The 18,125-nt window shown below is 40.6% G+C and overlaps 1 protein-coding gene across 1 annotated transcript in view; it reads right to left on the reverse strand.

Moving 5' to 3' along the window:
* Positions 1 to 1,220: 1,220 nt before the first annotated feature.
* Positions 1,221 to 18,125, reverse strand: part of NOPCHAP1 (NOP protein chaperone 1) — a 45,440-nt gene continuing 28,535 nt past the window's right edge. Inside the window, exons 2-4 of the mRNA XM_044087832.1 lie at positions 15,606 to 15,689; positions 9,751 to 9,887; positions 1,221 to 1,610 (exon numbers count right to left, since the gene is read on the reverse strand). Coding sequence (XP_043943767.1) covers positions 1,431 to 1,610; positions 9,751 to 9,887; positions 15,606 to 15,689 — 401 coding nt within the window. The 3' untranslated portion in view covers positions 1,221 to 1,430. The remainder of the gene's footprint in view (positions 1,611 to 9,750; positions 9,888 to 15,605; positions 15,690 to 18,125) is intronic.

Genomic DNA, 18,125 nt, shown 5'->3' on the forward strand with positions numbered 1-18,125 from the left:
GCTAACCATCAGAAGACAGTATCACAGCCAGTCATAAGCTGAAAGACATCAGGTATTAGAACAGCATAACATTGCAGAAAATGGCAACACAAATGCTGTTTCAAAAAGAACATTTGCATCCAATGAGGGAGAAGCTGCAATGTCACACATCAGCCATACAAACCGGGCTAAAGAAAAACAATGACCAAACATATGCTTTAACACTTTGCTGACTCAGGGGAATGTAAAATGATAGTATCACCTCAAGAAGCCAGCTTGCAGCATTAACTTAAAGAACAATGCAGTGTTTCAAATGTATACTGTAATGCCACATTTAATACTTTACCGAGGCTCTGAAGCGGCATATGGGACCAACTTTGTATTTATAGTGTTAAAACATTTTTCATAGGGCAGATATGTGGCTATTCTGAGTTGCCATTTATGTAGAAGTACAGAAATACCAGTTTTACACATTAGTGACTTGAACTGCATTTGGGGCCAGTGCTGCATTTTCTTTGTGTATATATATATATATATAAACTAAGCGCAATTTGAGCATTTCCCCATCTACTTCTAACATGCACCAGATTCTTACACCATTTTGGGATGTTTTGAAATCGCACATCATTTCCTTTTGAAATGTGTTGCAGCACCTCATTTGGTTCAGGCTCTGACATTGTGTAATGGATACATCATCAGCATGATGACCGTGCACTTGCATAAACAGACACATATATGGCCAAGGCAATAAGTACACTAAACTAAGACCAACGCAGTATTAATAATCAAGAGTTTCCAAATGCCAAAAAATAAAGTGAATAATACAAAGAAAAAATGTTTTGACAAGGTTTCAAAAGACATCTCAATAACAAAAGGGGGAAAAAAGGTAAAGCAACAAGGCCCCACAGGGAAACACCTAAAATCATGTTAGTACGCTGCCAATGCAAGCCATTTCGAAGCAGAACAAATTATAAAATATTACTAACCCATCAGTAATATCGGGTCAATAGCATCATACAAAAGATCAAGACATGATCAAAAGCATTTTAACAGTTTCTGCACAGCTGTCCTTTAATAGCACATTTCTAATATGCCCTGCCCTGCAACTAAAAAGGAAACTTTGCCCTTTGCTGCAAATGACAGCTGAGTTATTACTTCTATGTTCTGTGTTGCTGCATCGAGTGGTACAGTTGTGAGCAAAATGAAACTGCATTTTTCAGCATCATAAAAACTTACCCAACTAAAATTAACAGAGATTCTTTAATATGATATTCTGTTATAAACAGCTGTAAAAATAGACATGTGCAAACATCCAAAACTTTACTACAACATATATTTTAACAAAACCTCTCATATAAAAAATATTTTTCCATACACAGTCAATATAGGTTTGTTTTATGGCAGTCTCAGTCCAATACTGCCTTCACATTATATAAATTTTTGTCACAATATCATTCAACCGTGCTTTCTAAAAGTTCGATTTTTCCCTTTACTACATGAGTTGGTGGTAATCTAAAGTTGTCTGCTGTCACTTCCCCACTAATTTCTTCATCTGAATGTAAGTCTTCCTCTGAAATGGACCCTTCAGAACTACTGCCATCTGAATCACTTAATTCCACCAGGGACACATCCTGAAGATAAAAAGCAAATTTTTATTAGAAAACAAATTCAGCTACAACATAACTGTATAAATAATTGAAATAAATCTGCTTAAAGATAATTCCAGAGCCTAGAACTTTTGCTATGAATTTTTATCATCATATCAGTGGTTCCTGTCACTTACAAAACACCACATTTCTCAGTTTTACTGCATCTGAATTATACATTTACACTTAAATCACTTGTTAATGTTCTCTGTCTTTTTCTTTTTTTGTGGTGGACTACATCCACCTCTGTGTCCAGTAAGCCTTTTATGTGATAGGCCTTGTAATGGCCCCTCTTTACTCAGGGCCAGTAATCAAGCAGCCTCAATCCTCACCACTGACACCAGTGAGAGGCGGTCAGTAAAAACAGAGGAATGAATTTACATAGCATTTTCAAATGCAGCACTCTGCATCAAACAATTTCCCCAACAGCACGCAGGGAACATGCTCCACTGTTTTGATACTACTTAAAGTTAGAAAGCTTGAGTGTACAGAGATTAGTCAGCATAGATGATGAGGCTGGGAAGGAGTAAGGCCTGTTTGGTATTTACTCTAGACTGGTCTGACAGAAGTTGTTTCTGTTCACACCATTTACTAAACACGTGCCAAATTTTACCTTTCTCATCATCCCTAGTATAGTCAAAGTGGGCATTTTTCCAAATAAATAAGGAGACCACTGTTAGCCAGATACAATGTAGAACTGAGGAATATCACTGCACTTATTCTGTTGTGGTTTAGGAACACACCTGTCTTGGATAGCGATTGTTCTATCCTAGTGAATGAAAACGAAAGGGCAGTGTTAAGTCTGAAAAGGGATTTAGTAGAGGCAACAGGAGTAGAATCCTCTAAGCACAGTTAGGAACAGTCTGTGCAGGCTACCAGTAAATATATTAATCAGAAGGAGTCCAAGAAGATGACGTGAGGGAGGTTGTTGCAACTGGTTTTGGGAGAAATTATGTTAAGAAAGTACAGTTGTGTACCTACCATAAATGTAGATGTTCGAGTGTATTCACTGTTGTAGTCATTACTCTTGGGTTATCCTGCTGGCAGGCTACCCGCAGTCGGCCAGTGTTCCAAAGTCTAGGTCCGGCATTGGTTGCTGTCGCCTCCTTCCCGATGTCAGTGCACCAGGGGTATAAAAGATGCAGCCGATGCCATTTTCTTCAGTTTTTCTTGCCCCAGATGTCAGGTACCCCAAATAGGTAGGCTGAAAAATATATCAACAAGAAACGTACACAAAAATAACATTTCCTTCATCTACAAGCAAATACACCAAAAAGGTTGTATAGGATAGAGAAGTGCAGAGAAATCCCAGCAAAGAGAAGGGGGGAGGTGGGTGGGTAACCTGGACTGCAACAGTGAATACACTCGAACATCTACATGTATGGTAGGTACACAACTGTACTACGTTCATTGTGTTTCACTGTTGCAGTCATTACTCTTGGGTTGAATTCCCAAAGCTGAGGAAGGGTGGCTGGGCTAAATAGGATTAGGAGAGGCTATGAGGCCCTGCAGAACTGCAGTGGCAAAGCCTGCTCTGGACTTAGAGTAGAGAGGCAAGTGGTAGTGCTTTGTAAAGGTGTGCACTGAACTCCAAGTTGCAGCCTCTAAGACTTCTTTGGTTGGTACTCACCTGAGGAAGGCTGCTGAAGTGGCTGCTGCTCTGGTGGAATGAGGCCTAATGCCCTTAGGCACTGATTTCCCATGTTGAGAATAGCATAAACGGATGCAATGGCCTATCCATTTAGAAATAGTCTGTTTTGAGATAGCCTTTCCTTGTGATCCTGCAGCATATGACACTAGAAGTTGCTCAGTCTTTCTGAAAGCTTCTGTTCTGTCCAAGTAGAAAAGTAACTGACTGTGTATGTCCAAAGAAGGCAGAATTTTCTCACCCTTGTTCTGTGGATTTGGGTAAAAGGTAGGCAAGTGAATGGTTTGATTGAGGGCCACACTGGACACAACCTTAGGCATAAATGTAGGGTTTGTCCTCAGAGAAACCCTGTCTGGATGAAAAATGATGAAAGTTTCCACAGCCATGATTGCTTGTAACTCCGAGACTCGCCCTGCAGAGGTAATGGCTAGGAGCAGAGCTGTTTTCCAGGATAAGAATTTAATATCCGCTGTTGATGCTGGCTCGAAAGGAGGCAGTGTGAGTTTTTCCAAAACAAAACTGAGGTCCCAGGCCGGAATTGGTGCTCTCCTTGGAGGCCTAATGTGTTTGGCCCCTCTGTACTGCCTTATTAAAGGATGAGAAAAGATAGGTGGTTCCGTGTTGTAATGTGCAGAAATGGCAGAGGCATGAATCTTAATTGATGAGAAAGAAAGGCCTTTGTTCAGCATCTCAGTCAGGTATTGTAAAACCTGAGGAATGCTTGGCACAGTCGTGTCAATGCCTTGTTCCTGGTTCCAAGCACAGAATCTTTTCCATTTTTCTGCATAAGACTTTCTGGTACTGGGCCTCCAAGATAACATCCATAACAGCTTTTGAAAGAGGAGTGTTCAAGAATGGCTACATTATCTGCCATGCTGCCAGATTTAAGGTCCTGAGTTGGCTGTGCAGGATCTGATTGTTTTGTTGAGTCAGTAAGTGAGAAGTTTGAGGCAATATCCATGCTGGACCTTGAGACAAGCTCTTCAGGATTGGGTACCAGTGCTGGTGTGGCCAGTCTGGTGCAATCAGAATCATTTTGGCTTCTTTTGCCTGACCTTTAGAAGTACTCTGGGAAGGAGAGGTAGTGGGGGAAAAGCATATACTGTTAGATTTTTCCAGCTGAATGATAGGGCGTCCACTTTCCATGCTTGCTTGTGGTAAATCCTTTTGCAAAATCTCTGCAATTGACAGTTGTGAGGGGAGGCCAACTAGATCTATGTCTGGGCATCCCCATTTCCTTATTATCATCCTGAAGATTTGTGGATCCAGTTTCCATTCGTGGGGATCCATGAGGTTTCTGCTTAGTTCGTCTGCCAGAGTATTTGTTTTTCCTGGCAGGAATTGTGCTTGCAGGTGAATTTGAAAGGCCAATGCTGTGTCCCATAATGTCACTGCTTGTCTGCAGAGGGGGTAGGAATGTGTACCTCCCTGCTTGTTTATGTACCACATGACCATAGTGTTGTCTGTCTTTATCAGTAATTGTCCTGGATGAAGCATGTCCTTGAAAGCTGTCAGGGCATTTTGAACAGCTAGCATCTCTTTTTGATTGATGTGAAGATGCATCTGGTTTGCAGGCCATGTGCCCTGAATACATTTTCCTGCCATATGGGCCCCCCAGGCATAATCTGATGCATCCATGGTCAGTGTTTGTCTGGCTGTGGGTAAACTGAATGGCAGACCCTTGTTGTGGTGACAGGCTTCTGCCCACCATCGAAACTCCTGTTGTAGGCAGGGAATGAGTGCAATTACTGTCTCCAGGCTGTGGCAATGCTGAGTCCAAACACTTTTCAGATACCATTGTAGTTTCCTCATATGCAGTCTGGCATATGGAATTAGTAGAACCAAAGCCTGCAGGATTTTCCTTGCAGATAAGTGGGTTTTTGTTGCCAATTTCTTGAAGTAAGTAGTCAGTTATTTTTGTTTGTCTGGCGTGAGATAAGCCATCTGGGCAGTTGTATTTAAGCTTGCACCCAGGAATATTATCTCTCGAGAGGGTACTAGTTTTGATTTCTTTTCATTTACTGTGTACCCTAGACCAATTAGTAATCTTTTTACAAATGCCAGATGCTTTAGAAGAGTGTCTTTGTTCTCTGCTTGAATTAGGCAATTGTCCAAGTAGGGATACATTTGAATTTCTCTTTGTCTGCAAAATGCAATTACTGGTGCCAGGCATTTTGTAAAAACCCTGGGCACAGTAGATAAGCCAAAGGGCAGTGCAGAGAATTGGTAATGCATTGAGCCAGCTATGAACCTGAGGTATCTTCTGCAAGACTGTCTGATTGGGACATGCAGGTATGCCTCTTTTAGGTCCAAAGTTACTAGCCAAGCCCGCTTGCCCAGCATGGGCAGTAGCTGCTGAAGAGTCAACATCTTGAATTTTGGAACTTCCAGAAACATATTTAGCATATAGGTCCAGAATTGGTCTCCAGGTTTTGTTCTTCCTGGGTACTAGAAAAAGTCTGGAGTAAAATCCTTGCCCCTGCTCTTGTTGTGGTACTTGCTGAATGGTCCTCATGTCCATGAGGGCTGTAATTTGTTTTTATGCCTCTGCCCATTGATTGTGTGGCAGGTCTGGCATACCCTTTGACCTTGGTAGAGTGTGAAAATGGAACCTGTAGCCTTGGGACACTATGTCCAGAACCCATTTGTCTTGGGTAACCATTTGCCAATTTGATGAAAAAAGTGCTAGTTTTCCCCCTAAGAGGGCTGTCAAAAGGAAACTGCTTGGAACTGGTAGAGGAAAAGTCATTGGGACCGTTTCCTGTAAGGCTGTGATTTGTCTTGTCCGCTTTTGGAGGTAGGAGCACCCCATTGTTTAGGCCTGTATGAGCCTTGGGGCTGAGATCTGCCTCTGGGACACCTGTATCTGCCTCTTTGTGGTCTGTCTGAGACTGGAAAGGACCAATTTTTAGAAGGCCAGTTCCTGCTAAACCTGGGTGGCTATACCTGTAAGAAATCCTTGACTGTCTGCATGGATTTTGCTTTATCGTCCATTTTTTCACCACCTCTTCTGTTTTAGTACCAAACAAAGTATCGTGCTGTAATGGTGCATCTAATAATTTTGCTTTAACATGACCAGGCAGATTTTGTTCCTTTAACCAAGCATGCCTTCTAACAGAACATGTAACAGTGGCCCTGCAAGAGGCCTCCAGTGAATCATAACCACATTGCAAAGTATGCTTTCCCACTTGTTCAGTTGCACGCAATAAATCCTGCAATTCCTTGTTCTCTGAACATTCAGTATTTGTCAACATTTTCTGTTTAAGTAGTGACATTAAATATTGCTGATATTTAAGCATATGAAATTGACAATTTAAAGCCCTTACAGCCAGGGTGGCAGAAGTGTATACTTTTCCCCCATCTGTCTAGAGCCCTAGAATCCCTATCAGAGGGGACAGGGTTTTTTGCAGTGGAAACCTTAACCCCCTTGGGACCCTGAGATATAGTTTCTGGGTCAGCAGTGGGGTTTTTATATAGGAATTTATGAGAATCCGGGACACTGTAGTATCTGTCTGGCTTAGCAGGTGCAGGGGGTAAAGAGTCAGGGGATAGTCCGGACTCTGAAAATACATCATCTACAATGTCTAAAACAGGAAGAATGGCAAGGGGTCTATGCTGAGGAAAAGCCAGGAAGTCTGAGCCTTTTCTTGGACTCAGAATAATCTTGGCTCTCCCAGTGGAAATGCTCCCTCATAGTATGCAGCGTTTCCCCACAGGAATAGTCCTCAGGAGGGGAGGCTGAAGGAATGGATTCTTCAGCATCAGAATCCTCATAGGGAAGCATGGAGAAATCCTGTTCAGAAGAGGAATCAGAGGAAATAGATACCTGATCAGAAGAATCATACTCTGTCTCTTGCCTAGGCCTCTTATCAGGAGGGGGATGGGAGCCCCTGATCAAAGTAATTAGGTCTTCGGCCATTTTGAGCATCTGTTTTTTAGTCATGGAAGTCTGAATAGGAGAATGCTGTACTTGTCTTTTTGTCTTTAGAGCTGCTTTAGTCTTTGCCTTTGAAGCTGAGGATGGCTTAATATATAGTTGTGTAGGTCTGAAGACACCCTCAGAAGCCGATGCCTGCTCAGCGGCTCTGGACCCATCTAAGGGATTGATTTCCGAGTGTCCAATACCTTGAGTATCCAGAGGCCCAGTCGGCTCCACGTGGGAGTCGGTAGCGGCCTGTGGCTCTGAGGTAGCGGGTGCCAGGGGCTGCGAAAGCGCCTCACTGAGAACCGGCGACTGGCCTAGAAGAGGCTTCGTCGTCGGTTTTGGACCTCGGATGCCTATCCTTGTCCTTGCGTTTTTTGTAAACTCCGGTTGTCAGCTGTTCCGCCGGCATTATATAATTAAATCTTCGGCCAAAGTAATGAAAAGCAAAATCGAACCAACACTTGATAGAGTTCTGGTTGATTCTAGCACAAAACCGACAGCTAGCAACATTGTGATCAGGGCCTAGGCAAGGAATACAGTAAGAGTGAAAATCCTTATGAGGTATTTGCTTCCCACAAGAAATACAATTGTTTTTCTGACATCGGTCTGGGGCAAGAAAAAAGTTTCCCCAACAGGGTACTTAGCTTTAATGAAGACTTCGGTTCTGAAATTCAGCTTTGAAAATCTCAGGAGTCGGCCGACCGGCACTTGCGAACTGCTTTTGCTTCGGGCACCGCACGGCAAGAAAAACTGAAGAAAATGGTGTCATCTGCATCTTTTATACCCCTGGCGCACTGACGTCAGGGAGGAGGTGACAGCAACCGATGCCAGACCTAGACTTTGGAACTCGGGCCGACTGCGGGTAGCCTGCCAGCAGGATAACCCAAGAGTAATAACTGCAACAGTGAAACACGATGAACATCCCACCCCAGCTAAATCAATGTAGTATTTGCTTATGCCAAATCCAGGAGCACAGTGTGAAAGCTGATACAGTGTGGCAAACTGTACTGAATGCCTTGAAAAGGGCTAGAAAAATGGCAGCTAAAGCTTCACCATTCTCAAGTTTGCTTTGAGCACATTTTGCTTTAGTACTGTGAACCCTGTGAAAATCATGCTGCAGGCTATTCTGGTGTAGATATGCAAGGATCCCTCTATATTCTAGTACCAAAGAGTGGGGAGAAAAATGTGATGGGCCTACAACTGCGTAACTCAACTGAGGGTGATCTCTGTGGTAGGGATATAAAGTACAAGATCTTCCAGACTTCAGTGGAAGTTACAGAATTTTGCATACCTAGTTAATTTGAACTGATACAATGTATTCTACACCAATAGTTGCTAAATTAAGGTATCGAGGCATGAGGCTGCCTACAGTGGGAGTATTTTTCCGAGTTTAAGAGGGAGTTCCTTAGTGAGGTCAAATGGTGTAGTACAGACACTGAAAGTAAGTCTGAATTGTTAGGAAGATCTCTATTGTTTGTGGCCATTTGGGTTTGCAGTAAGGGGCAGGACATTTTTTGGTCTATGCCAAATATAGCAGTGACAGCTTAACAGAAGGATTTGGATTAATTTTTTACTGTCAGGTAGCTCCTGACAGAATTATGCTTGGTTTACAGTCTTACTGTTTTCTCTCTTTTGGCTAGTTCGTGTGGCAGTTTTTAAATGGAGGGAATTTTTTTTCCTATGGCTTTACTCTTTGCTGCATTAGAATTTAACTCTAGTTCGTTGGTACAGTAATGGTTTTTACCTTAATGATGCTAGAGAGTTTAGGACATTTATGAATGTGCAACTGAAGTACTGGACTGTGGCATCTGGTTAGGCTCTTTATTATTGTATTTTACCTACTTATGTCCTAAATTGATAAACCCACTGGACACAAGAATCCCTTCTCAGGAATGACCCAGGAACACTTTCTAATTATCTTGTTACGTGACCTGTTCAGTAACACGTCAGGCAAATTAAGCTAAGGAAAATCAAACACAGGACTACAGGAAGCAGCTTGTTAACAGCCAATATCCTTCATCCTCTAACTTCATAACTGCAGTTTTGATAGGTGTTCTGATGGCATTTTTAACAGAGAGATGAAGGTGTTCATGTAGAACTTTTGTTTCTTATGGAGTTAGGGGCATATTTTATTGACTTTTTTTTGTTTTGCAGTTTCATATAGTGGACATGAAGTTATGGTCACATATGGAGTCTGTCATGATGCCAAAGCTCTAGTGACTCCTTTTTAAATTAAAATTCACAACAAAAGTGATGATAGTCATTGAGAGTGGATGGACTTTAGAATCAACTCTAATTCTAGAACAAATGTTCTTACATTAAACATTTAAAATGATGTAGAGAAAACTTCACAAGACTAAATGCAGCAGACACCGACTAACCTGTAGACATGGGTGAATATGGACAACATGACAAAAATGGTTTTACTGGAACGTACATGAAGGGACCCCAACAACTCAGAAATGAACATTTGTTCCATTACAACTTTATGAATATTAACCACATTCATACCAAAGCTGGTAAACTATTCCTCAAGAAAAATAGATACTTACCATCTCTACAAATCTTTCTGTGTTATCTCCCAAGTTTTCAATGTCAAACTGCACAGCAGGGGTGGTCTCCAGTTGTCGTTTTAGCTCCTCATTTGCATGTGCTATCTGTGGTAGAAAACTCTGTACCCTATTAAGGACTGTATAAAGATACCAAAAATATTATCAATAACCAAAGGTCTTTAAATGGTGCATTATGCTCACTGCTAAGATTATAAAAGCAACTATTTCTTTTTTTTTTTTTTACTAAGGAGGCAAACCATAGGACTACAAATAAACAAATAGACTCAACCACAAAAGAAACCAATCACATATTAAGTCTAATCATAAGGTCGGAGAATGGAAGCTAAAGCTAAACCAAACCAGAGATAGGAAGCATTCAGTGCAGGTAAAAAGCACAGATGAGGGAAAGAGGTTAACTGCATCACTAACAGCAGCTTCCATACTTCACCTAAAGGGACAACAAGGAGAACAGCAGACATCGGCAGGAAATCACATTAGGAATGCATCCTCTGGGAGGAAAAGCAGATATGCCAGGAAGCATGAGCCCAATGAAACATTCTGATCTGCACAAACTTCCCATGATGCTTTGCAGCACATTATGTTACGATTAACAGTTTGTTTGCATGGTCAGTGTTTCTGCAGTAGCTATTTTTTCAAAGAATTTCTTTTAGATTTCATTTTACCATTTTTTTTTTTTACCTTTTATATGTTACCTTTGCGAAGCAGCAACGTACTAACTGCTACCTATTACTTATCAAATAAGTGGGGTAAATGAACTGATCCCATGACACCTTTCAGCCACTGAAAGAACAAACACCACAAAGGCAAAAGAAATAAAGTGTTGGTAAAACTGGATGCAGATCCTTAACAAGAATAACCACCATACAGAATATCATATTCAGAAAGTTGCAGGAAGTATTCCTACTATATTATATTCAGAAAGTTGCAGAAACCATTCCAAGAACTAAGCTAACACATGAATGGAGAAAGGAGATTTTGCCAGTAGAGATAACTGAAAATAGGGATATGGGAAATAGGCAAGAGGGGGGCTGGAATTTACTGCAGAAAACTGGCAAAAAAAACAAGATACTGGAAAAAAATATCCAGAGAAGGAAAAGTTAAAAAGAGTGTGATGAAGCCAAGAAAATGTTTGGACTTCAGATCAGAGGATTGATAAAGGCAAAGAGTAGTCCTAAATGAAAGACCTGCACTGCTAGAATTTTTAGTTGAATCTAGAACAGAAGCTGCTGTTAAAAACAGGATAATTAGTACGGCATATGAAATATTGCAAGATAATTATAAGAAATCAGAGGAGGTTAGAAAAGATTGGGAAAAGAGAGTGGAACAGCAACTCACATGGGAACAATGGGAGGACATACGTATGTCTCCCAAGTATGCAACAAAATCCAGAAGGTTTAGATTTTTTGCTTGGAAGTATATGCATAGGTATTTTGTACCCCTAGCAAATTTCAATGAAGTTTTCCTCAGGTAGACAGCAGATGTAGGTAACTGGGAACATTTTTGTAAATGTAATGAGTTGGCAGATTTAAAAATTTCCCTACAGAGTTATCCGTCAGAAATATTGGGGGAGCAAATGGCCGTAACAAAGTGAATGACTCTTTTGAGCTGGGACACAGCATCTGAATTAGCTAGAAGTAAGACCTTACTACGTTTAATTTTATCGATTGCCAAAAAATGAATTAAAAAAAAAAAAAAAAAAAAGATAAAAGAACTGGTACTGGGATCTTCAGAAAAAGGCAATGAGCAAATTACACAGTAATGAATAGACTTTGTGGGAACAATACATGCAGAATAATGTTCAGGAGGTTCAAGGGGAGGCGGAAACTGAATGATTTGTTTAATGTTGTACTGAAAGAGTGGTTATAAAGAAAGAGAGCATGTAACGTACAGTTGTGTAACTGAAAAAAAAATACTAACATGGCCTATTTTCCTATTAATGCATGTGTGCCGACATCTTAAGCGTGTTTACAAAATGTTGGTACAACATTATTAATATTAAGTTGGCACAAATTCTGAAAGTAGAACAAATTTCAACTGCAGACTACGGTGACTGGCAAAAAGGCTGTCAGTTACATGACACATCAAGGGATGACTTGGTACCAAAGGCTGTGAAACAGTATTCAAAAGCATAGCAGAACCCTCAGACAGGAGAACAAGAAACAGCCTGATCACTGGGGAGCTACCTATGGTCTCTTCTCAGCAAGCTCCATTTTTTTACTGTGTTAACACTTAGCTAGGCCTCAAATGTGTCCACTACCATGAAATTTCCTAAAATGAATTAAATGCTTTTCCAAGTACCATGCAATTCTACTTAAAAAGCCAACCAATGGTAAGGACTTCATGGAAAACTACTAAAGATACCTTATGCGATGGTAATGTGCATTACCCAGCTTGTTCTCGATCTTGAATGTAGCAATTTTTTTTTTTAACATACATAGATTAGTTATTATACCATACATTATGCAATATACAGAACATGTGCCTATTAGCCTAAAACAATATCAAAGAAAGTCTAGGAGAAACATTTTTCAGAGCCATACTGATGTCTGTTATATCTGATTCAGTTTTCTGACAGGGTTCCAGGAGAACTCTGGCAAAGGGTTATCAATACTTCAGCAACGTCGGACTCTGTCTTGCCACAGCACCACAAGGGTTAGGGGTAGCTTAGAGACCCAGGAACTGGACTGCATCATGGCTGAAAGGTAGTATGCAGCAGTTTACAGTGACAGGGACAACACTAAGACAAATGAAGTAAGTAACAGAATACCACAGAGGTAATTTCTGGGTCTGTTACCCTTTCAGTGTGTTTAATTCAGTCATACTGCAGAGAAGAAAAAAAACATGAAGACCAAAGTGATGCAGTAATGGAGTATGGGGTCTAATGAAGAATATGGAAAAGGATTTCTTAATCTCCTTGTTGCGAGAAAGCTTAACCCTCAATCTCCCCATACTTACCATCCAAAACGAATTCCTCTAGCTCTGGAATTCATTATATGTACACAAATTCAAACGACTTCAAGAAAAATGCTAATATGACCTATGGCACATAAATGTACCATCTTGGAGTTTTTTGTTATCTAAATAACTGACTCTCCGAGTACTTCTGTCTCCAGAGTCCAACACAAAAACCATCTAGAGGGAATACACTCAGACTCCTACTTTTTTAAATAGCAATTTGAATTTATGGTAAACAATGGAGGATGAGTAACAAAGCTCTCCAACTTTATTTCCTTTGAAGCCAGGAAAGCTACTGGCATCAGTCTCTTAAACACCTAGACTGGAGTATGCCCTCCATTTTGGTATTCATCTGGTCTAAACTGCTGCTAATACAACTACCCACTTTGTACCCAATCGGATCACAGTGAACACCACTGCCTTTTGTTGCAAAAGGCCTGCTGGTTCCATATCACAGCAACAGCAAATTTACTGATAAAGGTCTGCATCCCAACTTCTTTCCCATTTGTGCAGCAAAATAACTACAAAAGCATACAATTACAGTCAAGACCCCCCTGCAGTTTTATTTACGAATGTGTAGCATTTCTATCATGGCCAGGTCAGAGACTACCTTGTAAGCCAGGCATGAATCGTACCTTAGCAACTTGCAGGAGACAGAATACAGTGACTGGGCTTTTGGTCTTTCCATGCAAGACTTGGTTTATTTGCCCTGTAATTTCTTGGTGAGATACCTCTGCAGTATCTCCAATTGCTGCAGGTGTCTGGCAAGGTACATAAAAAGGGAGCATTGTACTCCATTACAGCTCTGATGAGAGCCGAGTATAATAGAATTATAACATCCTTAGATCTAGATGCGATGTAAAGATGTGCAGCATAGAAGGATTTCCTTACTACTGTGGATACATGGTGGTCAAAGTTCAGACTACTATCAACCGGAGTACCAAGATCACGCACCATTAGGTCTACACATAGGAGGAGTGCTGTCTATAATGTAAACAGCAGATATGTCAAATTTTCCCAAAAGGAATAACAATGAATTTTTTGCATTTAGCTTTATTCCATGGCTTTGGCGCCAATTATTTCTCTGTGTTAACCCTGTCTGCATTATATTAACATCATTGGTTGACCCAATGATTGCTCCCAATTTCCAATCATCAGTGAACGTCGTCAGCCACAGGCTGTCCGCGTCTGCTTGGACTTCTTAGAAATAAATTCCAAAGAGCAAGGGATCTAGCACAGAACCCTGTAGTATGCCACTGGTGTCTTTTTGTTTGCTAGAGGTGAAGTCACCCACTTTGACAGTATGTGTTCTGTCGATGAGCCAGTTGGCTACCCATCTGGTAATGTAGGTGTCAATTCCCAATTGGGAGAGTTTCTCTACAATACCCAAGTGCAGGATTGTGTCAAATGCCTTGGCTAGGTCAAGATGGGCAGTATGCACTGTCTTTCCCTCGTCCAGGGCCTTGGTGACTTTCTCAATGTTGACAACCATGTTTAACAGGCATGATCTACCTTTAATGAATCCGAACTGGGTTGAATCCAGAGTTTGGAGATTATCCACGTCCTTGTTAATAAGGTCCATAATGATTCTTTCCATGGCCTTGCAGGGGAGGCTAGTAAAGCTTATGGGCCTATAATTCCCAGGTTCAGTTGACGGTCCCCCTTTGTGCAGAGGGATTACTGTTGCTGTCCTTCATTCCTCCAAAACACAGCCAGCTCTCAGGCTGTGGTTAAACAGAGATCCAAATGGATCTGCTAGGTCATGTTTTAAGTTGTTTAAAAGGCAACCTGGGATGTTGTGTGGACCCACTGATGCCATGCTTTTGGCCTTCGAGAGCACTCAGATGACCTACTCTCTTGAGATAATAGGCTGAGGAATGGTGGCAGGTATACTTTGGGAGATGACTGGAGGGGATGGGGGAGGGGGGTGAAGTTTTGTCCAAATCTGTCAGCTAGCAAGTAGGCTATTACCTCAGGTTGAGTATGGTTGTGGAAGACTTGACAAGATCTCTATTTTTTTGTCTAAGCTAGACAGGGATTTCTTCCTTTGCTGAGCCAGTTCCCTCTTTTTCTTGGACATTAGTTTCTTTCTCTTGTTGGATAGCCTGTTTATACTAGGGGTCCACCAGTGTGACTTGTTTTTTTGGCAAGACCTGATTTTAATCCAGTCAGGTACAGCTGATGCTATACAACTGCTTAAAGGTTATACAGGACATTGGTGTACACTTCTGCATAGGAGTCCATGTCATCTGCATTCGAGGGGGCTTTAAAACTTCTTATACCAAGAATAAATCCGTCATTTTTTTCCTGTCTAGTGAAATGAGAGGTGATTAGTTTAACAGGTCATACTTGTTAAGTAGAATTAAAGTGGAAAAAAAAATCATGCTATGAAACAGATTTTCCAGCCTCCACTATTATTTGCTAGCACTCTTTGTCCTTTTTTATCTCAGTCCTTGTTAAATGTCTTGAGATCAGTTAGGCTCAAAATGATTCCTCATTAAAAGTGATCCATACTACCAGCTTGATTACAAGTCAAAATGCCACGTCAAAGACTGCGGGAATGAAACTCAGGACAGCAGGATGCATCTCCTGCCAGGTTTCACTCTAATATCTATTCAACCACAATGGCAACCACTGCTCTTATGGTGCCCTAAAAACAGCAAGTCTAGTCTCGCTTGGATGGTAGCCAATGAAGCAATTTGCACTGTAACAATGCCAAAGGACATGCAGAAGGTGACAGAGGCATACAGTAAGCCTATAGTGCCAGCATGGGGGAAAGCGGAAAAAAAGTAAAACAGTACAAACTTTAAATGCCACATTTAATGGACATTCTGCATTCAAAGGGAAGTAAAAGCCAGAAAATCAGCTAAAGTACTCACGATCACTCCTTGGAATTTTGACTGTCTCCAGGGTACCACTCTGGTGGCAGTGCTTTGGCTTTAGAAGCAGCTTCTCATGAATCCCTATGATAAGAAAATGTAAAGGCACAGTGAGCAGTACAAACTTATGTAACATACTTAAGACAGACAATCATACTAACTACTACTCTACCATACATTATATTCCTCACTTTGCTGTTCAAACACTTTGGAAATAAACATCCAGTCAACTTATCTTCAAATTTAAATAACTTTCCAAATACTAATGTAAGCAAATATTGACAGAAATGTAACAATCTCAAATAACAGGCCAAGTATGGCTATATTAAAAAGATAAACAATAACAGAGACCATGGTTTGGAAACATGAAGTGAGAGGCTCAGGGGAGATGGAAGATACTTACGCGGGGTTGTAAAAAAAATTCAGATAAACTTCCAGAAGAGGATGAAGAACAAGAAACTCAAATTTAAGGATGCACATGGCAGACATAATGCAATTCTTATGAAGGGTATGGGAAAAGTAATCTGTTGCCTATGCAAAAAGTATCTAGCAGTTAACCATTTGAAATTCCAAGCCTCTTTAATGCTACTGCAAATCCTGAATAGAAAGGCTGAATGAGAGAAAATATAGACATTTGCACACTAAGTCAAAATTATTTTGGTTTCTTGGAATATTCCCTTTTCTCCAAGGCAGTCCCAAAATTGGTAAATATAACTTTAGGAAGTGTGAGAGACTTCTCCCCCTGCACCACCTTCCTCACGTGTACTAACCCCTAACCACATCCATGCTCCAACCATAATGCTGCACTTTACCTTTCAAAATAATTATTTTCTTAAAAGTACACTATACAAGACACTCAGACAAACTACACTTACAAGAACACACCCACACAAAGGAAACTATCTTCTTACCTTGCCATTACTTTAACCCTAATCTGAAAGCAATCACACACAGACACACACACACACTCCCACCCTTAACACCAACCCACCAGAAAACAAGCATTCAGGGAAAAAAACAAAACAGTTTACTTGGTCAAGAAAACTACCATTTGATAAAATTTATGCATGTGAATGTATAGGTCAATATTAGCACATCAATGAAACAAATCATCCACGGGAACACAATAAATTGATGGCTATAACATGATTTGTTTCATCAAAAAATAATATAGACCAGCATTTTTGTAAGGGAGAAAGCACTCCTGCAACCCCACACCCCAGTATTTTACCCAATACTGCTCACTTACTATAAGAAAAAGTAAAGCCACCAAAGTGAAAAAGAGCTTTTTGCAAATGGCAAGACTGCTAATCCTCTTGTAGGGGTCTGTGCCTCCTAAAGTTCCGCATCTCTTAATACTCTAACTTCAAGATCACATAACACTGGGAAAAGGAGAAACTTCCTTACTATCACTGGTAAATGACCTCAATAATACAGGGCAGTTTTGATGGATGGTGTACTCAGTCACAATAATTAAAGAAGCTTCAACAAAACCGTGCTCAGACCAAAAGGTTCTAACATGTATAAATATATGGCTGCATGAAATATATTTAAATGATCAAAGCACTGCAGGATCGAACTGCATTGATCATGGTACTTCAAACATTAAAAACATAGAAACATAAATCAAAAGAGGTGCAAAGTGTCTTCTACCAATCAGCTAATCCTATCACTACCTCTGGCTATAATTTGTCAGAAAAGTGGTAGTGTTCAGGAATGTTTTTTGTAAGGTCAGGTGTAGGGCTGAAGTTAGGGACAGGTTACAGTTAGCAGGCATCCGTGAGGTACAGCAAGGCACCCCTGCTCCATTTCACTGACACCTGCTAAACATAACCTGCCCCTAATTGTGGCCCTACACTTGACCTTAGAAAAGCCCTTCCTGTAACATCACCACTACATATGACATCACAAAGAACACACACACACACACACACACACAAAACACACAACTATCGCCTAATTTAACTCCTATCCTAACCTTAAAATTCACACACACATCCAGCTCTCATGCACTACTCCCTTATCTAACTGTAACCCACAAGCACTCTCACAAACTCTCAATCACCCCAATATCCACACACACTTACCTTAAAAGCTTGTGCATTTGATACTACATATGTTTGACAATCAAGTCACACACAGCAAACATTCTATATTCCAGTAAGGGGATACACATTTTTTTTTGTTGATCAAATACTACAAAAAGAGCAAAGTTGCTTATATGATTTGAAACTAGGTGATGCTAAAAAACATTAGATATATACATATGTATGTTTCTAAGCCTGTTACACCATTTATGGTTTACCTAAGACACAAAGATCTTACACAGCTCCCATGCATCCTATAGTATCCAGCTCAGGCTGGGTTATGGAACCTATTTCTAAGTATCCTGAAGCAGTTTTATAGCCATTATTATGTCAGAGATTATCGCGCTGGTATAGTAATGAGTCTGCTTCAGATAGTCGAATGGCTGTAATGTCGACATGCATATATATGGCTGAGATGAAAACATTGTTTCTT

Source organism: Protopterus annectens, chromosome 11.part0 (assembly GCF_019279795.1).
Source record: "Protopterus annectens isolate FY-2018-M chromosome 11.part0, PAN1.0, whole genome shotgun sequence".
NCBI lineage: Eukaryota > Metazoa > Chordata > Ceratodontiformes > Protopteridae > Protopterus > Protopterus annectens.